Source organism: Micropterus salmoides, unplaced genomic scaffold (genome assembly GCF_014851395.1).
Source record: "Micropterus salmoides isolate LMB-PRFRI ecotype aquatic unplaced genomic scaffold, ASM1485139v1 Ms_hic_scaffold_11, whole genome shotgun sequence".
NCBI classification, from domain to species: domain Eukaryota; kingdom Metazoa; phylum Chordata; class Actinopteri; order Centrarchiformes; family Centrarchidae; genus Micropterus; species Micropterus salmoides.
The window spans coordinates 7,634,872-7,661,681 of record NW_024040152.1 but is presented as its reverse complement, the minus strand read 5'-3'; the positions used below and the strand labels follow the sequence as shown (position 1 = coordinate 7,661,681).

At 40.7% G+C, this 26,810-nt stretch overlaps 3 protein-coding genes across 3 annotated transcripts; 2 read left to right on the top strand and 1 right to left on the bottom strand.

Moving 5' to 3' along the window:
• Positions 1 to 5,444: 5,444 nt before the first annotated feature.
• LOC119896848 (transcription factor HES-2-like) lies at positions 5,445 to 7,231 on the top strand. Its single transcript, XM_038710280.1, has 4 exons — positions 5,445 to 5,550; positions 5,730 to 5,813; positions 5,921 to 6,017; positions 6,166 to 7,231. The coding sequence occupies exons 1-4, from the start codon at positions 5,506 to 5,508 to the stop codon at positions 6,570 to 6,572; spliced, it is 633 nt and encodes a 210-aa protein (XP_038566208.1). The 5' UTR covers positions 5,445 to 5,505; the 3' UTR covers positions 6,573 to 7,231.
• A 4,632-nt stretch (positions 7,232 to 11,863) lies between these two features.
• On the top strand, positions 11,864 to 12,941 carry her7 (hairy and enhancer of split related-7). Its single transcript, XM_038712304.1, has 3 exons — positions 11,864 to 11,908; positions 12,088 to 12,177; positions 12,279 to 12,941. The coding sequence occupies exons 1-3, from the start codon at positions 11,864 to 11,866 to the stop codon at positions 12,792 to 12,794; spliced, it is 651 nt and encodes a 216-aa protein (XP_038568232.1). The 3' UTR covers positions 12,795 to 12,941.
• A 1,345-nt stretch (positions 12,942 to 14,286) lies between these two features.
• On the bottom strand, positions 14,287 to 26,661 carry notchl (notch receptor, like). Its single transcript, XM_038710660.1, has 11 exons — positions 26,327 to 26,661; positions 24,969 to 25,113; positions 23,995 to 24,324; positions 23,164 to 23,384; positions 21,640 to 21,964; positions 20,803 to 20,978; positions 20,089 to 20,150; positions 19,538 to 19,661; positions 17,534 to 17,631; positions 16,943 to 17,274; positions 14,287 to 16,052 (listed from the first exon to the last, which is right to left on the bottom strand). The coding sequence occupies exons 1-11, from the start codon at positions 26,376 to 26,378 to the stop codon at positions 15,542 to 15,544; spliced, it is 2,376 nt and encodes a 791-aa protein (XP_038566588.1). The 5' UTR covers positions 26,379 to 26,661; the 3' UTR covers positions 14,287 to 15,541.
• Between the last annotated feature and the right edge of the window lie 149 nt (positions 26,662 to 26,810).

Sequence of the window (26,810 nt, the reverse complement as noted above, 5' to 3'; positions counted from 1 at the left end):
TGAAGCTGGTTCCTCCAGCTCTCTGCCACACACAAAGTCCATTCTGCGGCTTCTGAGGCAGAAGTCCAAGCACAGTTTTGCTCATCCGTACCAACTTCCAGCCCAGCAGGAGTTTCCCAGAATTCCCCAACAGGTTAAGAGACAAAATCAGCTTGAGATCAGGGTGGAGAGGCGGCCGAGCAAACAGAGCCCGTCCCAGAACTTGTTGGTCAGCCAGACTTTGTGGAGGCCCTGGCCTTGATTACCACGAGAGTGACCTCTGAAACTGATCTTTTAATGACTCTAACAACTGGTTAATATTTACTAGTGCCAAATGCGCTGTTCCTTATAGTCGTGGCACCTCGGGTCTTCTTATTATTCATGACGGTGTTGGTATTCAGCCACAACCTCAAGGCCTGTAAATAATGTAAAAACCTCATTTGTACATGTGCTGTATGTGTGATAGTGTTGACTCACTACTCTTGTTTAATGCTGTTGAATGAGTGCAGTCAGTGGGGCAGCCATTTATTCTGCCGACATGCACCAGGACACTCCCAGACTGGGTCAGACATGAGCCGGATCGTGTGGCTGAGCCGAGCTGTCCAGCTGGGACCGCCGCTGTGCTGAACAGCGAGTTTAGAGGTGAGTATGGTGGAGCTGAAGAGTTTCTCTCCTCCTTCATATACTGCTAAAACCCCTTTGCTGTTCTGATTCAAGAGTGTGACACTGCAGTGGATAATGACTGAGTGTCCACCCATCACATTTCCAGGGTTGGCACCTCAGGGTTTCCAGACTGGGAGAGCCCCATGTAGCCCATTACATTCACCTTTGGCAGGATGTCTGTGGCTCTGTGTACAACATAACTTGTATTCTCTTTAAATATATATCTTGTCTATTTTGCACACTAATTTATTCTGGATGTCTCCCTATGGTGAGCGGTATTCTTTTTTATAAAAATAAAAACATTTCTTAAAATGAAAAAGCATGGTGTCAAATTATTGTTTGTAGTTAGATGCGAGATGCAGGCCTTTTGTTTGCACTGAGTTTGACAGCTCTCTTTAGTTTGAGTCTGAGGTGTGAAGCGTGGCATCCTGCAGAGCGACATCCTCCGGGCGTGAAGTCTGGCCATGAGGTGAAAGAGTTCAGTAGCTTTTCTCACTTCAAAGACATCAAAGATCGTCCCTCACACACATTATTCACTCGGCTTGAATGCCTTTTGGATTAAACCAAGAGTAAAAAAGATATAACATAGCTCGGAGCAGTCTGTGCAAAAGATTCCCCACACAAAATATAAGAAATAAAATAAAAAGCTAATCAGATAACAATCCAGAGTTAAATGCAGAAAATAGCCCTGTGTGTTTCCACCCACCTACTGTGTTCTTAAAGAATTCTGACTGAATTTATGTTCCTAAAAATACAATTCTTTGTTTCTTATATAATTAATTATAATACATTGTCTGTGTAGCTGCAGAGTTCCTGTTAAACTTATTCAGAATGCTACAGCACTAAATTTGACTGCTTTTCCAACAATGAGTAGCCTCCTTTCTTTATAGGTTATGCAGTCTTTAGTTTACATTAGTAGGCCAATGACTACAGTGATAATAACTTTTCTTTATCATACTCTCTACCTGCAGGGATTAAGTTGAATGATCTGAAATCCCTCAGCTCATGTCACGTTTGTTTTCATTGTAATTAGTATTCATTCTCTCACCCACATCACCCCCCAGCTGCTCTTGTTTTCTGCGCGTGTCCAGTGTCACTTTGCAGGAAACAAAACGTGTCTTAACACCTGCTGCAGCTTTTTGACGTTCAGTCACATTCACAGGACATTTGTCCTTCACCTGTCATCGCTGTCTGATTAGTTATTTCCTTTTTCCTGACAAGAAAATCAGTATTTCGATTGTTTGAAACCCACATAAAAACACATTGAGCAAGAAATCCTGTGGATGTCCAGTTCCTAGCCCAGCATTCACGCTGATTAATGTTTTGGTCTCTCATTAGGTCCTGCAGGCGAATAAATTAATTATGAAAAATCAAGAACGGAGCAACGTTTAGTTATGCAAGAGTCTGCTTTTTGGGGTGAAATTAAATCAAACAGAGTTGGATATACTATAAGTTCTATTAGCTTGTTCAGTAAACTATTGTCTTGTTTGCCAAAGGCTACTATTAAAATGTAAGTTCCCACACCCCACCACACACACACACACACACACAGGTCCCTCAAAAGCATGTAACTCATCTCACTGATAGTTAAAGTGCATGTAAATGTGTATCACGTCTTTCTAAATGATGGCGTAGGCGCGTGTGTTTTGTAATCAATTCGTTCATTGTTATGCGTTTTCAGGCTGCACTGTTTGTATAGGTGTGAAGTGGTCGCGTGCTGTTGGAGGTGCTGCACGTGTCTGTCTCTAAGTGGTTAGTGAATTTCAGAGTTTACAGGGTGAAATAACAAAGAGAGACGGTTTGTCCCCGCAGTCAATGTGTAGAATGCATCTAAGATAGTAACCATTTGCTGAAAAATGGTAATGAATCTCTAAAATGAACAGCAAAAGGTCATCACAAGATAACCAGAGCGCCTAAAATGTTATTTTCCCTTTAATATATGCACTAATAATGCCTGGAAAGAACTTACTGACAAAACGACAGTGGTGGAAAGTAACTAATTTACTCAAGAACTGTATTATGTAACACTTGAGGTACTAGAACTTTACTTGAATATCATTTTGTTGTACTTTTCACTCCATTACACTTATTTGACAAATCAGTCACCAATTAGTTTATAGATTTAGATTTTTTGCATAGCAAAAATAAATACATGACAAGTTTATAAAACCAGTTTTTCTTACTCCTTTGGCATGTGACCCCCCCAAAAAAATTGTGGCCCTCTGCCAGGCTGTTAGCAGTTCCACAAAAGAGTGATTCCCCCTCTAAATTTCTCAGATGGTTTCATTTATTAACTTAACTGTTTGAGGCCCAACAAAGTCAGATCAACCACTGAAAAAAAAATAAAGATGAGAGAAAAGTAATAAAAATACTATACATTTTTGTAGCAGAACTTGTTCTTTCCTCTCCCATGGATGGTTGATTAATCATCTAACCACCCTCAAATTTATTCCCGAGTACTTAAGTATATTATTTTGAATACAGAACATTTACTTTTAATGGAGTATTTTAAGTTGTTGTAATAATTATTTTACTTAAAAAAGGATCTGAATACTTGGTTACATTACGCTAATGTTATAATGCTGCAGGGGAGGAAATTGTCACATGTTCTTCAAACAACATTAAAATAAATATAAATAAATGGCCTTTAGTTGATGCACATTTGCCTTCTGACATAAGGACATGCAGACAAATGCTGGAGAAGTGTGACAGTGGGAGAACGTTCCCCAGATCTTTCTCATCATCATGGGAAGGTGGAGCAGGCAGCTTCATCCTCACTTTATTACCTGTTAAAACCGATACTTTATTTATAAAGTGTGCTTGGAGAAGAGGTGGCTCTCAGGTTCCCACAGTCACAATGGGACTCGGAATTAGCGTTACAAGGTGTGACAAGAGAGTCAAAAATGTTTTGTTTGAGTATTAAAACGACACACATTCTTTGTAAAAGCCGCGCGTAAAAGGACAGACTTTACGCGAGCCGCGAGTGTCCCTTGAGAACTAGGCAAGGCAAGTTTAATTGTATAGCACATTTCAACAGCAAGGTAATTCACAGTGCTTTACATAAAAGCAACGAAGGGAAATTGGAACAATGAAACACATTATAAAAACAGCATAAAAAGACAGGGCAAAATAAGACAGTAAAAGTTACAGTGATGAAATGAAAATGAAAACCGGATGTCACAGTGCAGCGAAAGGTAGCAATCTATGGCTTTAATTTAATTTAATTAAAAGCAGTGGTAAAAAGAAAAGTCTCCAGTCTTAATTTAAAAGAACTGAGAGTTTCAGCAGACCTGCGGTTATCTGGGAGTTTGTTCCAGATATACGGAGCATAATAACTGAACGCTGCTTCTCCTTGTTTACTTTTGACAGAAAGCAGACCTGCCCCAGACGACCTGAGAGGTCTGGATGGTTCATAACGAAGCAGAAGATGTGGCTCCTTAGATTCAGGTCTGAGTCCATACACCAAGATTTCTGGTTTCGTCTGTGGTTTTTTAACATTACCGATTGATTCTACAGTATAATTTGACAAATTTTAATGTACAACTTGAAAATATATAGTAAAAGAGAAATCTGGGTAGATTGTCCAGCAACTGATGACACAACGTGTTGATTTGGTTTTGTTTACTGAGTGTGGGAGACTGGCCACGAGGACAAACCTTCAGTAATTTTGGCAAATGTGGCAGTATCCCCCTCAACTCTCTCTCGTGGGAAAACTGGACTGGGATCTCTATTCACACTCTATTACCTGTTAGAATCGATACATCATTAAAAAGAGTGTCTGGGGGATGAGTGGCTTTCAAGTTCCCACGCGCACGTTCTCAGACGCCATCATGAAATGTGCCGCCATTTGGTTTTAATGTCACAGGTATTTGCCATTTTTACGCGCCACACATGGATACTATTTTCAGCAGACTTTGCAGGTGGTTTGTAGATTAAGAAACATATTTTGAATAGACTAAAATAAATTCTACTTCGAACTGTACTTTTTGACTTGGTTTTGTTTTACCTGCAGACCCCAATAGACAACACTTGAGAGAGCTGCGCATAAAAGAGTGGCTTTTACGCACGCCTTAATCGTTTCCCTTGTTGCAGATTTTATAGTATTTATGCAGGACCTCAATTATCAGTAAGTCACGGAATGAGCACTTATTCAAAATGTTTTCTATTTCAGCTGATTTTCTGGGCTCCGCACTGCTTCATTATGGTGTGGGCCTGAGGACAGGTCTCGTTTTGCCGTCCATAATAATGGCGTGAGAAGTCACCCACAGTCATTTGTCTGGGCTTCACGCTGGTTTGGCGGATGTTTGTTGCTTTTCCTCACGTATGTAAATAAGCGTCACACGAGCTGGCGGCACCTTTCACAGGCGCGTGCAGCTCACACTTGGCTGAGCAGCTGCACGTGCCCACAGATCTGTGAAGGTTCTATAAGCGCTTCGTTCAATCTGCATTTATCTTCAGATACTCAAAATGTGTTAAAATAGACAATTAAGAAAAAGCTGAAGTAGAAAATGAATATATTTACATATATTTGTTTGTTTTAACAATATCCTACACTTTTCCACTGGCTTGACCATCTCTTAACTTTTAAACTGGTGAAAAAAAGAGTCACAACAAAGTAGGCGTTCACTTGTAATGCTGACTATTTTTCGGACATTAAGGACTTGGTAAAAGTAGTTTAGTAGTTTCAACATGGAGTAAAAACTGGAGTAAAGGAATTTTATGATCAGAGGTGGTGGGAGGGGACTAAATTTACTCCCACATACGGCATAAAAGCCCTCACAGAAGACTGTGTGGTCACATTCAGCTTTGATCGAAAGACCAACAGAGCTGCTGTTACATCTGGATTTTTCTTGGAATACAATCATGAAATTTCTTCAGGATTTAGAGGACGCAAAGGCCAAAAGAAAGGTAAGCTACTTGTATAATTTATGCTTTCAGGGAATATTACAGCTTTGTGGCTCATCATCTTTTTGGGTTGCCTCTCCTGAGATGCACACAACTCTGTATGACAAAAGCAGGCATTTTTAAATGTCACCTCTCAGTCTCATTTCATTCATTTAGTTGATTATCTCGTTTCTGTCTCGTAGAGTCTCAAACCTCTCGTTGAGAGACGTCGGAGAGAGAGAATGAACCGCAGTCTGGAAAGTCTGAAGACTCTGCTACAGCCACAGGTAAAGGCCACATAGCTCTGGTGATCAGTTGTTCATTCTACAAGATTAAAGGCCGTTTAGTAGGGGGTTCTGAGAAACTGTTTATTAACTCTCCTTTTCTGTTTTAGGAAGCGAATCAGCGCAGAGTGGAGAAAGCTGAGATGCTCGAGCACACAGTCCTCTTCCTAAAGAACACTGCCAAAGGAGAAAACATGAGAGCAGGGGGTGGTGGAGGCCAGACCCACTCCTTCCAGGAAGGCATCTCCACCTGCCTGCAGAGAGCAGCTCACTTCCTGGGACCTGCAGGGAAAGGCCTGTGGCTTGGATCAGCACTGGATGCATCTTTTGCCGCTCGCCGCAGGGGGTGGTGGAGGCCAGACCCACTCCTTCCAGGAAGGCATCTCCACCTGCCTGCAGAGAGCAGCTCACTTCCTGGGACCTGCAGGGAAAGGCCTGTGGCTTGGATCAGCACTGGATGCATCTTTTGCCGCTCGCCTTTCCTGTTCAGACTCTGATCCTGCAGGTGTTCGAATGAGAACTGAAGCTGGTTCCTCCAGCTCTCTGCCACACACAAAGTCCATTCTGCGGCTTCTGAGGCAGAAGTCCAAGCACAGTTTTGCTCATCCGTACCAACTTCCAGCCCAGCAGGAGTTTCCCAGAATTCCCCAACAGGTTAAGAGACAAAATCAGCTTGAGATCAGGGTGGAGAGGCGGCCGAGCAAACAGAGCCCGTCCCAGAACTTGTTGGTCAGCCAGACTTTGTGGAGGCCCTGGCCTTGATTACCACGAGAGTGACCTCTGAAACTGATCTTTTAATGACTCTAACAACTGGTTAATATTTACTAGTGCCAAATGCGCTGTTCCTTATAGTCGTGGCACCTCGGGTCTTCTTATTATTCATGACGGTGTTGGTATTCAGCCACAACCTCAAGGCCTGTAAATAATGTAAAAACCTCATTTGTACATGTGCTGTATGTGTGATAGTGTTGACTCACTACTCTTGTTTAATGCTGTTGAATGAGTGCAGTCAGTGGGGCAGCCATTTATTCTGCCGACATGCACCAGGACTCTCCCAGACTGGGTCAGACATGAGCCGGATCGTGTGGCTGAGCCGAGCTGTCCAGCTGGGACCGCCGCTGTGCTGAACAGCGAGTTTAGAGGTGAGTATGGTGGAGCTGAAGAGTTTCTCTCCTCCTTCATATACTGCTAAAACCCCTTTGCTGTTCTGATTCAAGAGTGTGACACTGCAGTGGATAATGACTGAGTGTCCACCCATCACATTTCCAGGGTTGGCACCTCAGGGTTTCCAGACTGGGAGAGCCCCATGTAGCCCATTACATTCACCTTTGGCAGGATGTCTGTGGCTCTGTGTACAACATAACTTGTATTCTCTTTAAATATATATCTTGTCTATTTTGCACACTAATTTATTCTGGATGTCTCCCTATGGTGAGCGGTATTCTTTTTTATAAAAATAAAAACATTTCTTAAAATGAAAAAGCATGGTGTCAAATTATTGTTTGTAGTTAGATGCGAGATGCAGGCCTTTTGTTTGCACTGAGTTTGACAGCTCTCTTTAGTTTGAGTCTGAGGTGTGAAGCGTGGCATCCTGCAGAGCGACATCCTCCGGGCGTGAAGTCTGGCCATGAGGTGAAAGAGTTCAGTAGCTTTTCTCACTTCAAAGACATCAAAGATCGTCCCTCACACACATTATTCACTCGGCTTGAATGCCTTTTGGATTAAACCAAGAGTAAAAAAGATATAACATAGCTCGGAGCAGTCTGTGCAAAAGATTCCCCACACAAAATATAAGAAATAAAATAAAAAGCTAATCAGATAACAATCCAGAGTTAAATGCAGAAAATAGCCCTGTGTGTTTCCACCCACCTACTGTGTTCTTAAAGAATTCTGACTGAATTTATGTTCCTAAAAATACAATTCTTTGTTTCTTATATAATTAATTATAATACATTGTCTGTGTAGCTGCAGAGTTCCTGTTAAACTTATTCAGAATGCTACAGCACTAAATTTGACTGCTTTTCCAACAATGAGTAGCCTCCTTTCTTTATAGGTTATGCAGTCTTTAGTTTACATTAGTAGGCCAATGACTACAGTGATAATAACTTTTCTTTATCATACTCTCTACCTGCAGGGATTAAGTTGAATGATCTGAAATCCCTCAGCTCATGTCACGTTTGTTTTCATTGTAATTAGTATTCATTCTCTCACCCACATCACCCCCCAGCTGCTCTTGTTTTCTGCGCGTGTCCAGTGTCACTTTGCAGGAAACAAAACGTGTCTTAACACCTGCTGCAGCTTTTTGACGTTCAGTCACATTCACAGGACATTTGTCCTTCACCTGTCATCGCTGTCTGATTAGTTATTTCCTTTTTCCTGACAAGAAAATCAGTATTTCGATTGTTTGAAACCCACATAAAAACACATTGAGCAAGAAATCCTGTGGATGTCCAGTTCCTAGCCCAGCATTCACGCTGATTAATGTTTTGGTCTCTCATTAGGTCCTGCAGGCGAATAAATTAATTATGAAAAATCAAGAACGGAGCAACGTTTAGTTATGCAAGAGTCTGCTTTTTGGGGTGAAATTAAATCAAACAGAGTTGGATATACTATAAGTTCTATTAGCTTGTTCAGTAAACTATTGTCTTGTTTGCCAAAGGCTACTATTAAAATGTAAGTTCCCACAACCCACCACGCACACACACACACACACCCCACCACACACACACACACACACACAGGTCCCTCAAAAGCATGTAACTCATCTCACTGATAGTTAAAGTGCATGTAAATGTGTATCACGTCTTTCTAAATGATGGCGTAGGCGCGTGTGTTTTGTAATCAATTCGTTCATTGTTATGCGTTTTCAGGCTGCACTGTTTGTATAGGTGTGAAGTGGTCGCGTGCTGTTGGAGGTGCTGCACGTGTCTGTCTCTAAGTGGTTAGTGAATTTCAGAGTTTACAGGGTGAAATAACAAAGAGAGACGGTTTGTCCCCGCAGTCAATGTGTAGAATGCATCTAAGATAGTAACCATTTGCTGAAAAATGGTAATGAATCTCTAAAATGAACAGCAAAAGGTCATCACAAGATAACCAGAGCGCCTAAAATGTTATTTTCCCTTTAATATATGCACTAATAATGCCTGGAAAGAACTTACTGACAAAACGACAGTGGTGGAAAGTAACTAATTTACTCAAGAACTGTATTATGTAACACTTGAGGTACTAGAACTTTACTTGAATATCATTTTGTTGTACTTTTCACTCCATTACACTTATTTGACAAATCAGTCACCAATTAGTTTATAGATTTAGATTTTTTGCATAGCAAAAATAAATACATGACAAGTTTATAAAACCAGTTTTTCTTACTCCTTTGGCATGTGACCCCCCCCCAAAAAATTGTGGCCCTCTGCCAGGCTGTTAGCAGTTCCACAAAAGAGTGATTCCCCCTCTAAATTTCTCAGATGGTTTCATTTATTAACTTAACTGTTTGAGGCCCAACAAAGTCAGATCAACCACTGAAAAAAAAATAAAGATGAGAGAAAAGTAATAAAAATACTATACATTTTTGTAGCAGAACTTGTTCTTTCCTCTCCCATGGATGGTTGATTAATCATCTAACCACCCTCAAATTTATTCCCGAGTACTTAAGTATATTATTTTGAATACAGAACATTTACTTTTAATGGAGTATTTTAAGTTGTTGTAATAATTATTTTACTTAAAAAAGGATCTGAATACTTGGTTACATGACGCTAATGTTATAATGCTGCGGGGGAGGAAATTGTCACATGTTCTTCAAACAACATTAAAATAAATATAAATAAATGGCCTTTAGTTGATGCACATTTGCCTTCTGACATAAGGACATGCAGACAAATGCTGGAGAAGTGTGACAGTGGGAGAACGTTCCCCAGATCTTTCTCATCATCATGGGAAGGTGGAGCAGGCAGCTTCATCCTCACTTTATTACCTGTTAAAACCGATACTTTATTTATAAAGTGTGCTTGGAGAAGAGGTGGCTCTCAGGTTCCCACAGTCACAATGGGACTCGGAATTAGCGTTACAAGGTGTGACAAGAGAGTCAAAAATGTTTTGTTTGAGTATTAAAACGACACACATTCTTTGTAAAAGCCGCGCGTAAAAGGACAGACTTTACGCGAGCCGCGAGTGTCCCTTGAGAACTAGGCAAGGCAAGTTTAATTGTATAGCACATTTCAACAGCAAGGTAATTCACAGTGCTTTACATAAAAGCAACGAAGGGAAATTGGAACAATGAAACACATTATAAAAACAGCATAAAAAGACAGGGCAAAATAAGACAGTAAAAGTTACAGTGATGAAATGAAAATGAAAACCGGACGTCACAGTGCAGCGAAAGGTAGCAATCTATGGCTTTAATTTAATTTAATTAAAAGCAGTGGTAAAAAGAAAAGTCTCCAGTCTTAATTTAAAAGAACTGAGAGTTTCAGCAGACCTGCGGTTATCTGGGAGTTTGTTCCAGATATACGGAGCATAATAACTGAACGCTGCTTCTCCTTGTTTACTTTTGACAGAAAGCAGACCTGCCCCAGACGACCTGAGAGGTCTGGATGGTTCATAACGAAGCAGAAGATGTGGCTCCTTAGATTCAGGTCTGAGTCCATACACCAAGATTTCTGGTTTCGTCTGTGGTTTTTTAACATTACCGATTGATTCTACAGTATAATTTGACAAATTTTAATGTACAACTTGAAAATATATAGTAAAAGAGAAATCTGGGTAGATTGTCCAGCAACTGATGACACAACGTGTTGATTTGGTTTTGTTTACTGAGTGTGGGAGACTGGCCACGAGGACAAACCTTCAGTAATTTTGGCAAATGTGGCAGTATCCCCCTCAACTCTCTCTCGTGGGAAAACTGGACTGGGATCTCTATTCACACTCTATTACCTGTTAGAATCGATACATCATTAAAAAGAGTGTCTGGGGGATGAGTGGCTTTCAAGTTCCCACGCGCACGTTCTCAGACGCCATCATGAAATGTGCCGCCATTTGGTTTTAATGTCACAGGTATTTGCCATTTTTACGCGCCACACATGGATACTATTTTCAGCAGACTTTGCAGGTGGTTTGTAGATTAAGAAACATATTTTGAATAGACTAAAATAAATTCTACTTCGAACTGTACTTTTTGACTTGGTTTTGTTTTACCTGCAGACCCCAATAGACAACACTTGAGAGAGCTGCGCATAAAAGAGTGGCTTTTACGCACGCCTTAATCGTTTCCCTTGTTGCAGATTTTATAGTATTTATGCAGGACCTCAATTATCAGTAAGTCACGGAATGAGCACTTATTCAAAATGTTTTCTATTTCAGCTGATTTTCTGGGCTCCGCACTGCTTCATTATGGTGTGGGCCTGAGGACAGGTCTCGTTTTGCCGTCCATAATAATGGCGTGAGAAGTCACCCACAGTCATTTGTCTGGGCTTCACGCTGGTTTGGCGGATGTTTGTTGCTTTTCCTCACGTATGTAAATAAGCGTCACACGAGCTGGCGGCACCTTTCACAGGCGCGTGCAGCTCACACTTGGCTGAGCAGCTGCACGTGCCCACAGATCTGTGAAGGTTCTATAAGCGCTTCGTTCAATCTGCATTTATCTTCAGATACTCAAAATGTGTTAAAATAGACAATTAAGAAAAAGCTGAAGTAGAAAATGAATATATTTACATATATTTGTTTGTTTTAACAATATCCTACACTTTTCCACTGGCTTGACCATCTCTTAACTTTTAAACTGGTGAAAAAAAGAGTCACAACAAAGTAGGCGTTCACTTGTAATGCTGACTATTTTTCGGACATTAAGGACTTGGTAAAAGTAGTTTAGTAGTTTCAACATGGAGTAAAAACTGGAGTAAAGGAATTTTATGATCAGAGGTGGTGGGAGGGGACTAAATTTACTCCCACATACGGCATAAAAGCCCTCACAGAAGACTGTGTGGTCACATTCAGCTTTGATCGAAAGACCAACAGAGCTGCTGTTACATCTGGATTTTTCTTGGAATACAATCATGAAATTTCTTCAGGATTTAGAGGACGCAAAGGCCAAAAGAAAGGTAAGCTACTTGTATAATTTATGCTTTCAGGGAATATTACAGCTTTGTGGCTCATCATCTTTTTGGGTTGCCTCTCCTGAGATGCACACAACTCTGTATGACAAAAGCAGGCATTTTTAAATGTCACCTCTCAGTCTCATTTCATTCATTTAGTTGATTATCTCGTTTCTGTCTCGTAGAGTCTCAAACCTCTCGTTGAGAGACGTCGGAGAGAGAGAATGAACCGCAGTCTGGAAAGTCTGAAGACTCTGCTACAGCCACAGGTAAAGGCCACATAGCTCTGGTGATCAGTTGTTCATTCTACAAGATTAAAGGCCGTTTAGTAGGGGGTTCTGAGAAACTGTTTATTAACTCTCCTTTTCTGTTTTAGGAAGCGAATCAGCGCAGAGTGGAGAAAGCTGAGATACTCGAGCACACAGTCCTCTTCCTAAAGAACACTGCCAAAGTAGACAACACCAGAGATGGGAGTGGAGGAGGCCAGAAACACTCCTTCCAAGACGGCATCTCCACCTGCCTGCAGAAAGCAGCTCACTTCCTGGGACCTGAAGGGAAAGGCCTGTGGCTTGGATCAGCACTGGATGCATCTTTTGCCGCTCGCCTTTCCTGTTCAGACTCAGACTCTGCAGGCGTTCAGAGGAGGACCGAAGCTGATTCCTCCTCCAGCTCGCTGCTTCTCAGGAAGTCCTCCAGGTCCATTCTTCGGATGCTGATACACAGGTCCGGGAACAGACTTTGCACGCCTGCCCATACTGTGGTCAGCTGTGTTCCGAACTGCGGAGAATCACTTTGCTCTCCTACAACTTCCCAACAGCCCCACAAAGTGGCGAGTCGAGCGAGCAAACAGAGCCAGCCGGTCAACCAGTCACTGTGGAGGCCCTGGCCCTGATCACCAGTTCAAAAACTTTTAATGACTCTAACATGCGGAATAATATTCATAAACGTATGTGTTATTCTTTTGACTTTCTATGACATTTTCAGTGCAATGAATTGAACACGATCATCCAGCTTTCTGTAAATTCTGAAAAATGCGCAGATATTGTAAATGTAGTATGATCACAAAGTGCTGCTACAGCCTTCCCATGGCCTGTTAATTGTGTCATTTATGAAGTATTTTTGCACCTTAATTTATTTTATTTGTAAATAAACACAAGGAAAAATCACTAAACAATGCGTATGTGTCTGATTGTTGGCACGTGTCTCGAGTGTAAATAAGTGTCAAAAGTGTGGACTTGAAAGGCGCCATGCGTGACGGTTTCACACAATTTTACGCAATGGAACAAACCTCGAAAAACTCTACACAGGTGGGAAAACATTCAGGAAAATAAAATACGGACTTACATTTATAGGTAATTTGCCCTTTATTGTTACAAGTATTATCAATTCTCAGATTTATAGGATAAATATACCTTCATGTAATTATTCATAGTTGAAGCTGGGCGTGAGAAGTGACATTCCCGAGCGCAATGTCATCTCTTTATTGACCCAACGAAGGTTAAAATCAAGGGCAACTGGACTTGGTTGAACATGCTGGAAGACGTTTCGTCCCTCATCCAAAGAACTTCTTCAGTTGACATGAAGTGACAAAAAGTTTTGGCCGTTTAAATAGAGATTTAATGAAGAATAATAATCACTTTTATGATCAAAGTCACCATTTAGTGCGTAAAGTAGTGTTTTTGGCGTGCGTAAAACAGCTGCATGCTGCCGGTTATTTGATTGCATCCGTTTAAAGAGTTGTTCACACCACGGAACAGTTCTTAAAGTCTGTTTGCATCTCAATCGCTTGCAAATGCGCGTGGGAACGTGGGAAGTGTCCCCTCTATGTGCCACCCTCTTCAATGATGTATCCGTTTTAACATGTAATAAAGCTGTAAATGCGACGCCATTTCCCTTTTCCCACGAGAAAGAGTGGCATAGCCTCTGACATAGCCTACTTTTGGCCTATATGAACAAACTTGGTGTGTGCAGTTTAAAGGAAAAATATTAAGTTTTTTAGCCGAGCTAGAAAATGCATAAATGCTATAAACCGAATGGTTAGGTTACTTTTTATTTAACTCAAAACAGTTTTGGAAGTCCAACGGTGGAAATAATGCTGGTATTCCTGATTTTTCTCTTTCAACCAACTTTGTTGCTAGAAACTGTGGGTTGTTAATTTGATACAAAAGGCTAAATGCGCAACATTCAGCAAACCTTTTGATCCCCACTGGTGCATGGAGGTGTGTTTCCGGCATGTGCCAGCTCTGCATACATATATAACTCAATCAATTCGTCTGAATTACAGCTCAATATAAGTGGCTGGCGCTGAATATATTTTTAGTTCTTGTTTGCCTCTTGTCTTGTGTCTAAAGTCATAACATAGTCAAGACTTTCCAAAATGCGACTAAATCAGCGCGCTCAATTAAGCTTTTATTTAAATTCTAGTGGAGATCTATAAAGTTTCCACAGATACAAAATATAGTAGGCTAAATTTTGTAGCTCATGTGTACAAAATCTGAAATACAAGACACGAAGAATGTGCAAACAGACAACATGTGTAATGGTCCCTGGAAAAAAGGGCATGGTTATTTTAAAGTTTAACCTAAGGTGAAAATCAGGCTTTGTTGAACTAACACTGAATCAGCCTACTCTGACACTATAAGGTATGCAAATAATTCAATGTTAACTATGATGGCAAGATATATTGTGATTGGACATCCCCACAAAAATTCCCTATTATCAAAATTCTTAAAATCTTTACACACCACAGACACAGCACATTTCCTAATATACATAGCCAATTATAACTTTCATGTGTATTAGCAACTATCTCATTAGATATGAGATAGTTGAAATGTATGGTGACATGCAATTCCCCCTTGTTTTGTTTAAGCTGTGATGTCTGACAATTGTACATTGATTCTGTTAATACATAGATGTATGACTATATAAAGAAATTATTATTGGCTACTGTTTCATAATAGAACACTCATGCTGACTTTGATGGAAGTGAATTTGAAAATAAAATTTAAAATCCACATTATATGCAAAAAAAGCCACTTTATTGCAGGCAGCAGGATTCTGATCTTTGTGCAGCCATGCACACCTTTAAAAATTCTTCTTGGTTGTTTCTGCAATAATCAGAATACAACCTTTACAATATCAAGAGTGTCATGTATCACGTGTCACGTGGCAACAAGATTCACAAGATGAAGTAGTTTCAGGGTCACTGCAATATTCCCCACATTTTACTGGCATTCATCTCACAAATATTGTAATATTACTTATTTGACAGTGCCTTTTAAGAGAAAATTTACAAGGAACAATACCTCCCTAGTATAAAATATAATAATAGTAATAATTTAGGCAAGGCTGGGTGAAAACTCGGAGGTGCTTTGGGAAGGAAAATCTACAAGTGCTGCTATGTATTCATTTGACAAAAATCTAACAAATAGGTAAGCTAACAAGCAAATCCTCAGGTGACACCCAACATATGCATACTGGATAATAATTAAGCTCCTGAAATGATCCAGATTTGGGCCTCTATGTAAGCCTTCTGGTTTGCATTGGGCTTAACAACAAAATACACCATGTCAACCTAAAACTCAGTGCCTCTCTGTCAATGTAGCTTAATTGTAAATCTTTTTACATCTTCTTTCTCTACAAGGCTGTTTGCGTGGAGTCAGTAGTGTTGTTTGACCTCTCACCTCTGGATTTCTGCTCTGAATTTGCTGAACTCACCACTGCTAGTTCCGCTCTACTAGGATTGTCAGCATTTATAACTGGCTGGCGATCTGATTGGGTGGCAGCATCTGTGGGAGGTGAAACAACCACTCTTTCTATGGGGTCATTGGCTGTTCTGTCTGTCACAATAATATAGTTGGGCTCTGGCTGGTGGGCACTGGAGCGCCGCTGCAATGCTTGCTGGGTGCAGGAAAAGGAACGCTGCCGAGGGGCAGGCTGGGGTGACAGGAAGTGAGGTGTTGCAGCTCTCGGAACTTCCTGATGCCTGTCACGATCCTCGTCTTCTGAGGTCACCTCCTGTAAGGTGCTGATTGGCCGAGGGGAGCGGCCCATGATTCTTGGAGGGACCAGCGCTGTTGCTGATTGGTTGAGCTGTGGCCGCCAGTTCTGAGGGGAGGGGTACTGGACTCGGCTCATCGACCAATCACTGGCAAGACAAGAAAGTCATCACAATATTAGACCGCAACACAGAAACAGAGAGGTTTGCAAAGCTTTTCTGTCCCAAAAAATACAAATTTACTGGCATATTCTAGATGCGATGAGAAGAAAATAGTTAGTTGTGTGAAAGCCAACACTTGCATGCACCACCATAAAGCGTTGTGATATATTACCAGTCACAATTTTTAAGTTTCTGCAAGCTGTTGTATATTATGTTTATTATTTTTATTATTTTATGTTTTGTGGTTTTCACTATTTTATCATTTTTAAATGAATTTTAACCATGAGAAAACTGTTTTACTGCAAAGCATAAATATTAATAGTTTACCATGATGAGTTCTTACAAGGAATTTGCAACCAGCAAGTCACTTTTATACTCCTGTGCTTTACACTGTAGTCACTACTTTTGTTGTAGCACCCAATAGTGTCCCCATTTATTTTGTACACAAGTGTAAAATGCTTGATCCCAAAAGCAAATGAAAAGTTCATCAAATTGGATAAGATGTGCAAAAAAACCCTGTGTGGTCCATCTGAGCAAATTCACCATCTCATGGTGCACTCTGCTCACAGTGGGAATTGTATCACAATTTACTAAAGCCCAAGGTGGTGACATCAGATTGCTTTTTTTGTTTTACCAACACTCTAAAATCCATAGATATTCAAGCTATTATCATATGCAACTAAGGAATCCTCACAATTATCACGACATTATCAAAAGTTGCAAATTACTTTTCTGTTGATGGACTAATTGATTAATCAGCTTATCATTTCAGTTCTAATTGTAAATTTCTCACTCATCTGGTGGAACATTCAGATTTAATAGGCAAATAAAGAAGCATTTTTCATGTCGGCGCATGCATTTTATTACTGAAACCTTACTTTTGTTGAGGCGGGGTCATATCTCGATGCCCTATGATCCCAGAGAAGGAGGCACTTCTTCCGGGCATGGCTTGTGAGCCGACCCATGGCGAGTACATCAGAGAACGCTCCTCCCACATCATGTCATTGGCCGAGTCGACGGGAACAGGCCCTCTCTGAATTTGGTGAGCCAATAGGAGTTCCAGGACCTGGTGATGCATGCTCTCTCTGGCCACGTCCACTGGACGACGTCCTCTACGATCATGAAGGTCAAGGTTGGCACCATGAAGGAGGAGGAGTCTGCACGTATCATAGCAACCATGGAGGGCGGAGAGGAAGAGTGCTGTCTCACCCTACCGGAGAGATTATCATAAATATAACATGCTTCTGTCATATCTAGAGGAAAGTGCCATGATCTGCCAAATACACCCTACAATTCAGAGTAGTAGACCATTACAAAACAAGACACCAGACAGGTCAACACTGTCAATCCATTCATAAGACTTCCTTAAATGAAACATGCATAGTCAGCTTGCACAACTTTAAACATGAACAAGTCAGAACTCTTGACCCTGTTTAATTACTACTGATAAAAAAAATGTCAGAACTTACCTTGTTGTCTTGCAAGTCCACAGCGGCCCCATAGCGAATGAGGGTTCTTGTTAGGGAGAGGTGGTTTACTGAGCATGCCCAGTGCAGGGCTGATCTCCCTGAGAGAAACAGTGTGAGTGGAGGGGAGGTAAGGGGGAAGAAGGGAGGGAGTAAGTCAGCCAATGAACAACCATTACACAACAGAGTCGAGCCCAGGTGGTGAAGAGAAGGAGAGTGGAGGGTTGGGATAAGGAGATGAATTGTTTCAGCTGAAGTGATAAAGAGATGACAGCGACTGGACAGAAAGAGAGCAAAAAAAAGAGACATAGAGGAGGACAGAGAGACAGCAAAAGCAAGGAGAAAGATGAGCAACAAAGTTAATGTCCATCAACCCTAGTTTGAGCACTAGAGCACATTAACTTTGTTCTGAGTCAGAGGAGGACAGAAGGGGAGCTGGAGAAGTAGGAGGAAGAGATGGGAGCCATGGAGAGATGAGCACAGGACGGGAGAGGAGGGACACAAAAGGAGGACGTGAGAGAAACGGGGTAAGTTACAACAGTTACTCAGCCCCTCAGTGTACAGGTGCCAGAAAGTAATGGCATGCTCAATAGCTCTACACGTTATTTTTTTCCAAGGTGAGCTTTAACCCATTCGTGCATTGGATCCAAACATGGCAAGTAAGTTAAAGACTAGCGGCGTGCATCTAGGGACCGCAATGTCAGACCCAAAGTGTATTTTTACATTTCAAGTGTATTTTCTTATGTTTTACATATGTAACTACAGTGATTGTGTGTTGGGCTCTGAGCGCTGCCACACAAAAACGTATGGCCTATACTCAATACTGTGCCTGAATGCACCATGTGTAGACACAGGTAGAGGACTGAAGCTGCTGCTGATTGGCTAACGCGCTGCACAGGCCGTGTAGGCCATTGTAAGTCTTATTACAAAAATAACATAAAGATTTGTCATTTTGAGTTAAAAAGCATTTACAAAATCAGGCATTTTAACCAATTCATGCAGCAAGGGGTTAAAGCTGAATTACCCAGTCTCTACTTCTGACCTTAGTGATGCCATAACATTAGCAGGAAAGCGGTCGGATCTTACAGTGAATAGTGAATTACATAGGCATTGATGAAATTGCATTTGCACACAATTCTTCATTACTGTTTTGACCGGATTGTCTTATGAGATTGTGAACTGTAATTTAAATAAAATTTGCAACAGTTCCTAGCATTCATACTGCTCTTACTTCAGGAAAGTTGAAACAGGCACCACGAATGAGAAAAAAACATTGAGCTAAACATGTCAAAGATAAATGGGAATCAGAGTTCAACATAAACATTTCAGATGATGATTGGCAAAATGTAGACAATACATCAAACATCTACCAATTCACAGATATGGAGGGAAATCTGTTGGAAAGATTTGACTTGGTTTTTTTATTATTATTTTTTATCACATCCAAGGTCAAGAGCAAATATGTAAACTTAAATGAACCATGCTGGAGTACTGGATGCAGCTCACTCACATATGTGGAAATGCCACAAAATATTAGGTTATGTTTTAGAAAATGGTATACAACAAGATACTAGGATATGATATCCCGATAAGATGGTCGGGGCTACGACCTCAATTTCCAATATTCAATATTCCTCACTTCTGTGAAAACCAGATCTGGTTAAAATATTGTTAAGACTGTAACAGATTGCAAGAAGCACAGATGGAAGAAAAGTAAAAGAGCAGCAACAAAGCCTACAGAAACAACAACTGATTTAGATTATGAAAACAAAATACTTTTTGCTTGAAATATTGTTGTTTTTAGGTTTGTCTGTCTGTTCACATGTTCATCTGTTGGTTATCTATGTTTAACCCTAACCCTAATGTTAAAATGATCAATAAAATCTAACCAGCCACCAAGAGTTACATGCAAATACTATTTGACTGAGGTTTCAGGTTGAGTCAGACTTTCAGTAACCAAACTGATATTTGTAACTGTGCATGATTACCATTACCACCATGCATTACCAGTATGATCGGTGTTGTTGACAGGCACGCCTGCTCGCAGCAGCTCCAAGACCACTCTGTCCAGCCCGCTGCGCACTGCTCGGATCAGAACCACAGACCCATCCGGGCCACACCACTCTGCCGACTGCGAACACAACCAAGCCACGGTGAATATATAATACAGACACACACACAATACATATTTCACATATACCTACATATTATATATAGTGTGGTCTTTACTTACAGTATGTCTAAACAAAAAGAAACAAACCAACAAACAAAACATTACAATCAAGCACTAAACAAATATAAATGTTTTTCTAAAACTGAAAGAAAAAATCATGTAAGAGAAAAAAATAAGTTAAACATGAAACCAAAGAGACTTATAGGAAAAGAAATTAGGACAGCAAGCAAGGACGCAACTCAAATAAATAAATCTGAATAAGAGCGAGATGAGCCACAGCATTATCTCAGTAAAGACAAGGGAAGGAGAATACAGCCCCAGTGGTTATAGTCCTAAATAACACTGCATGGATAAAATATAACACTGTCAAATATAAATGCCTGACCTGCTGCGGGGGACTGAGCAGAGGAGGAGGCATGGCATTTCTATCCCATCCTCTAGGTGGAGCTGAGGGAGAACAAGAATTCTTTATGATGGATCTCCAACGGACAAGTGTAAGGATTTTCACATACAAATCATGGTACAAATACTACATATGGAAGGATATGTATAGTTCACATGTAACTTTATACTGCACAGTATGTCAGTATGAGTTCCGGGATTTACTTACAGTGTAAGTATATAAATACATTCCTAGATGCGTGACGCCCCTGTGTGGCATGACTGTGTATGTTTGTCAGTACTGCAATGGTGATGTGGTTTTCTGTTTGAGGAGTTTGCAGTGGTCCCTCCCCGATCAGGAACGCCTGGTCCCGGTGCTCCACAGGAGATAAAAGCTCCACCTCCAAGATCATGTGTCTCTCTCATCCTCCGTGCCAGCAGCTACACCTTTTGGTTTTCATTGCATGTTTGTTTTATTTGAACACCACAACACTCTACACTACAATCACCCAGCCACACTTGCACTACTGATGTTGGCGACTAACCCATCCCATAATTTAAGCATTATTTTGGTTATCTTATGTTACAATAAACCTTGTTAATTGAATTGCTGTGTCTTTTTGTCATGGCCTTCGAGCCTGGTCATGACAGATGTATAACAGTTCTGGGAGCCAGGAATGACTGAGTAAGTGGGTAAATGAATGAATGTTAAACTTGCCTTGCACAGGTCTGCGGGGCTGTGAGGTTCCAGCCCGGTAGTGTTTCTGCTCCTGGCTCCTGTGGTCACAGATGGTAGCGTCCTCTTGCCGCCTGGAGCATCTAGCATTGATGTCTTCCATTGAACTCTGGGTAAAGTCTGTATCACTTCCTATATCCTGGTCCCTTTTGAGAGGTCTGAAAACCAAAAGTTTCATGATGTGCGTCCTTACCCACTTGAGGTACACGATTTCTGACAATGCCTCTGCTCTCACAAAATTTCCAATAGCCTACATGTTCGTTAGGGCTGTAACTATCAATTATACACAGTCCCCTCCAAAAGTATCAAAACACCTGTCAGTCACATGTTTCAATAGTTTTGCTCACTTGAAAAATGGGTGGGTTCAAACAAAAGGTGATATGTCCTGAGTTGTTTAACACATCTAGATGTGAATACCAGGAAATGAGAGCTGAAATTCTGAACTCTTGTCTTATACTCATCTTTTGATCTTAAACCCAAATGTCTTCAGTGAACAACAAAAACAAAGGAATTTGCCTTACTGTTCCAATACTTTTGGAGGGGACTGTATATTATCTACTAATTCTATTGTTTTGGATGAATACATGGGGGGGGTAGGAGATAGGAAAGGTTAGTTCAACTGTTCAATTGTTGTGAATACTATGCGAACATACAAATTAAAGTGTTAATAAATAATTACAGGATATAGGTAATATCCAACTGATTGACAGGAAAAAGTGACATTCAGCCTTTTCCAATAACTCTACAGAATGAACTCTATATTACATAATTCCTCCAGCAGACAAAACTCCCCATGTCTTTCAAGGCAGCTCCTCTCACCGCATATGAATGGCATCCTCCCCCAGCGGTTCCCTCCTTCTCTTTTTCTCGGCTTCCTTTGCTTTCTTCTTTTTCCTCAAGCTGATCTTCTCTTTCTCTCTGCTGGATCTGACCCTCTGCTCTTGGTGGGCTGCGTGCGGTGTCAAGGCCTTGGATTTGGGGTCATTGTCTGTGACTGTGGACCGGTGTCTCACCCTGTTACCCCCTTCCCTCTTCGCCCGCTGCTGCCTCACCCTCCTCACCACCAAGAACACCACTAGGGCCAGCAGCAGTGGCAGGCCAATCGCTATGGCAATAACGGCCCATAGCCACGCAGGGGTAGGCTCTTTGAGGGGAAGAATAGAAAATGTATTTTACTACTATGAGGTGGAACTATTTAGTTTTGGATTACATGATATGGAAAAAAATATATCAAGACACTTATTGCAGCAATACTTAAATATCCATTTGTGTTAAATGAAGTGCTAAATTTAATCTGATAAAAAGTTCCTCACAGTGCGTCAAATGGTTATATTGTATTTTAGTTAGCATAAATCCTAAACTTTCCAAAAACATACTATTTATGTTGTAAGTCTGCAACAGATATCAGTGGGATTAAACTTCTTTTACTCGTTTTAATTATACATGAGAATATGACTTGACTTTTCTGTGGGATCTTCACTATGAGCGACCCATTTTACATTACATTTCATTATTTGACCAATTGTTAATATATAAATACTGAGTTGTGCAGCTTTAGCATAGCATTATCAGAGTCTAAATCACTCGCCACAGTTTACTGACTGATTCATCTTCCAGTTTCCAAGGACAGCTAATTGTCAGTGGGTGATTCGCTGACTAATTTCTCATTGTGAAAAGTTTCTTCAGTAAGGATACATAAACTGAAAACACTAGGGATAAGATAGGAACTATTTGATATGATGAAACCCAGTTTTATTGTCTCTGGCTTAAGTAATCTTTCAAGTTCAATGTGCTGAAATCTACTTTAGGTACTAATTCAAGAACAATTGTATTGATGTAACATTAGTAAAGGGTTATAAAGTTCTCCCCCAAGTATCTTTAATCTGAATAAATAAATGTAATTAAATTTTACCCCTAAACTTCTGGTTCAGTGAGCCTAACACAACACCACTGCCCATAACCACGGTGGGGTCCGCATGGCGCACTTAGCAGGACTTCTGACCTGGCAGTATTACAAATGTCAAATTAAATAAATAAATGTAATTTCAATTTATAATCATTATTAATAGCTTGGCCAGATATCCTTCTTTGTATTTTGGGTTTGTGCTGAGCTCTCCCTCTAACAGACTAAATGTTTCAACAACCAAAACTCAAACCTGCAGCAGTGACCATCAACACATTGAAAACGGAAAGGTGCTTTATACTGTTTTGTTTGGAACCAGTTCAAAGCTGGTTGTGTGTATGTGTGTGTGTGTGCGTGCACGCGTGAGACAGAGAGAGAGAGAGAGAGAGAGAGAGAGAGAGAGAGAGAGAGAGAGAGAGAGACAGGACATGTGAGCCTACCTTTGACTTCCTTTATCCCGGTTTCCTCCTCTCTGCTTCCTATTTCCTCTCGGACACCTCTAATACTGATGACAGTGTGCAGCTCCGGGAGGGTGGGGAACGAGCCAGGCTTGAGCAACATTAAAGCACGCAGGAAACTGGCTGCCTCGGTGGCATAGGGGAAACATGTAGAAGGCAGATGGGAACATGGCCTGTTGTCGACTTGGAGGAAAAAGAGGGAGCTAGGAAAGAGAGAGAGAAGGAAACCTTAAGAAAGAGCATGTACGTCATTATTTCGAAGGCCTGTTCCTACATGTTGGTTTGCCAGGATAAGATTACTGATTACAATCTGGAACCTTCTCAGTCATTTGCAAAATGTTACACCCTCAATCAATTGTACGCAAATGTACCTCTGAGATAACTTGCTGCAAAAATAAATAAACATGTATATTATCAATGTCCCCGCTAGTGAGAGGTTCTCTATTTGGCCAACTTTTATTTTGACATAAATAATTTAGCTGTTAATCAACATGTAGTTACACTCAGTTGGCTGGCCATCTAAATCCACATGTCATTGATATATTTATATCCATAAAGGCATTCTCGGCAAACATTTCTTAATAGTTAATTTTGAAATGATTATCTAGCCATATTTTATTATTATTATCTGTATTTAGTAATAGGTTTATCTGTTGCCTTTATTTGTTTTGTAATATTTGGTCTGCAACTTTTATAGTGCTGTCTTGGCCAGGTCTGCCTTGCAAAAGAGGTTTACAACCTCTATGGGACTTAACTGGTTAAATAAAGGTTAAATAAAACTGTACTCACTATTTTTGACATTTCACTACCTACCCATTTGAGTCAGATGGTGATGCCTGAGTCAGCAGGTTGGCAAGCTGCACAGGGTCAAAGTCAAACAAGTTCCTGTTAGTAGGGAAGGGGGCAGAGCCTCTCAGTTTGAGCGGCGACTGGAGGAGGACGCTGAGCGCCCAGAGCAGGGAGCTGTTGGAGAAGGTGCCACGTTGTGGGACGCTGGCGTGAAGGACCAGGGTGCCTTTGGCCCACAGGGGGCTCTGGTGTGTGAAGCAGTCGCTGCCGTCCCATCCACAGGGGGCATTGTCGCAGCCCTGCTCGCAGTGGGAGTTGGCGTAGTGATCGCGGCAGTACTGGATGTGGCCAGGACTGAGAGCCGTGATGGGGAGGGGTGAAGTGATGTAAAGAAGGAGAAAAAATAATCTCAACTCAAGGTCTACTTACAAGCTTTTCTTTTGGTCAGAGCTTCCGACAAAGACCATGAGATGTGGTATTTGTATGTCAAACTACTTTTTCCAAAGTCAAGAATGAGTTTTTAGCACCTTGGACTGTGAGAAATGGCATTTAATTCATTTGTAAACTCTGTATGTTAATGAATGACAATAAACAAACTTGAACACATTTGTTGCCTGTTATTTGGGTTCTGTCTTGCATTAAAAAAGCGATTTATGTGAAAAAAGTTTTCCAATATTAATTCAAATATGGAAAAAGAATATAATACATGGAAAAACACATAAACCAGCATACCACAAATCAAATGGACAACCGTAACTGGCACGAATAAGCCAATGAATGCATTATATATTTCTAAATTTATTTATGTTGACTGTATGTTTGTCTACGTGTAGCACCTTATCACCACAGCAAATTCCTCGTAAGTGTAAAACACTACTTGGCAATAAAGCTCCTTCTGATTCTGATTCTTCTGATGAAATGGTCTAATTCACAACATTCACTCTAAAGCTAGAAATGTTTTTTTTCTATGGTTCTATGACAATGAAAAAGTGTTTTACTTGCAGTGGCTCCTGTCCTTCAGGCAATCGAAGCCGTCTCTGAGACACTCGGGCTCCATACACGCTTTGTCACATGACCCGTCTGCAAACTTGTCCTTACACTTTCTGTTAACTGGACACTGGCCCCACGGATCACCAGGAACAGCTGTGGAGACAAACAAAATTAGCAATAGTACACGATGTTGCGCATAAATTGTACATTTGTAATATTTGTTGTGGTTAAAATGTAATAAAGGTGAATTTGTAGAGGGATTTAGATTGTCTACTTTTTGTATAATGAATGTTTTGCCCATAAATGAATCATACAAGTGTCTTGCTCATTTAAACTGCAAATATGTCAAAAAAAACAACATCACTTGCACATCACGTTTGCGCACTTACGTATTCATTCAAAATGTGTATTATTTCATTAGGTCTTGCAGTTTCACACGATGCTTGAACATAACATTACACAGCCACAGCAATTAAAGTGACCATGCAAACTGTTTTCACTACGTGTTTTATCGCAGGACCAAGTCACCCATATATTCAAACCGCTCATTGTTTCAGAGCATTAGCAACTATTCATAACAATGCAGGTCAAGTCATGGAAGGTGGGTCCTGATATGGACTGTTAAAGGAAACAGGAAATGGGCCCGACATAAACAGGAAGTTTCCAGGAGAAGCGAATAGCAACAGGAAATGGAGTGGGCCGGGCCTTGATAGAGGTCGAAGGTCGTCGCTGTGGCAATGAGGAATGTGATGGAGTTGGACAATGGGCTTGGCAGGTGTGTGCGCCACCATAAATTCATAGCAGATAAAAAAAGCACGAACAATAGAGCTGAAATAAGAGATGTTGTTTCACTTCATCAGCAGAGAGAGCCTTCCTGGTACAGTCCTTATTATTTCTATAAATGTAAATGTAAAGAATATAAATATTAAAACAGAGAAAATTAAGATAAATTAAATATATTTTTCACTTTCTTAACATTATCAAATGCTAAATCCATAACTAGAATGGCAAAAAACAACAACCAAAACAAAACAGCATCTATTCCAAAACATTTCAAAATAACGTACTTAAAGTTCTAAAGTTCTTTATCAGGATCTTACAAATATATGGCTTCAGTTTGGACAAGTCATAACTTGTCCAAACTTGTCCAAATATTGTAAACCAAAAGGGCTTAAGCTTCAGAAAAATTCAAAATAGTAATAATTATTTTAATGCAGTTCAGAGAGTAGACGCCGCTGTATTTAAACTGACTCATCACATTCAACATTATTTTCAACAGCCACAGGATGCAGTTTAACTACACTTTTAAGAAGTGATGTGTTTCGTGTCTGTATAAAAGAAAGTTAAGAATAGGTGGCTAACTCACCTTGACATGTCCATCTCAGTCCCAGCAGAACAACTGTCCTCAGAGCCAACATCTTCAGGCTGCTCAGGTCACCAGCTGCGGGCTTCTCTGCTCAGAAGAATCAGCAGTCTCGTCCAGCTGTTTGGTAAACCTGCCTCTGATCTGCAGACGCTCAGCTCTGACTCACAGCCTTTTACACTGTAGTAAATCTGTAACTCTGTGGCGTCGCTTTAGTCCTGCGGTTCACAGTGAACAGTTAACTCTGACTGAAGTTGCCCAAATCCATCACCGCCGCCGCCACCAATACCTTCCAATACCACCACCCACTTTGCTCGCTTGCTCTTTTTTTTCAGAGGCCCTGCGGATATCTGGACAACTTCCTGCCACTGTGTGGAGAAGAATAGGAGGGTGACGACCGTATGCGCGTGCGTGTGTATGTGTGTGTACGTATTTGTAGCTCTTACTGTGTCTCAGCTTGAAATAATACTCCACAGTATGGGTTAGG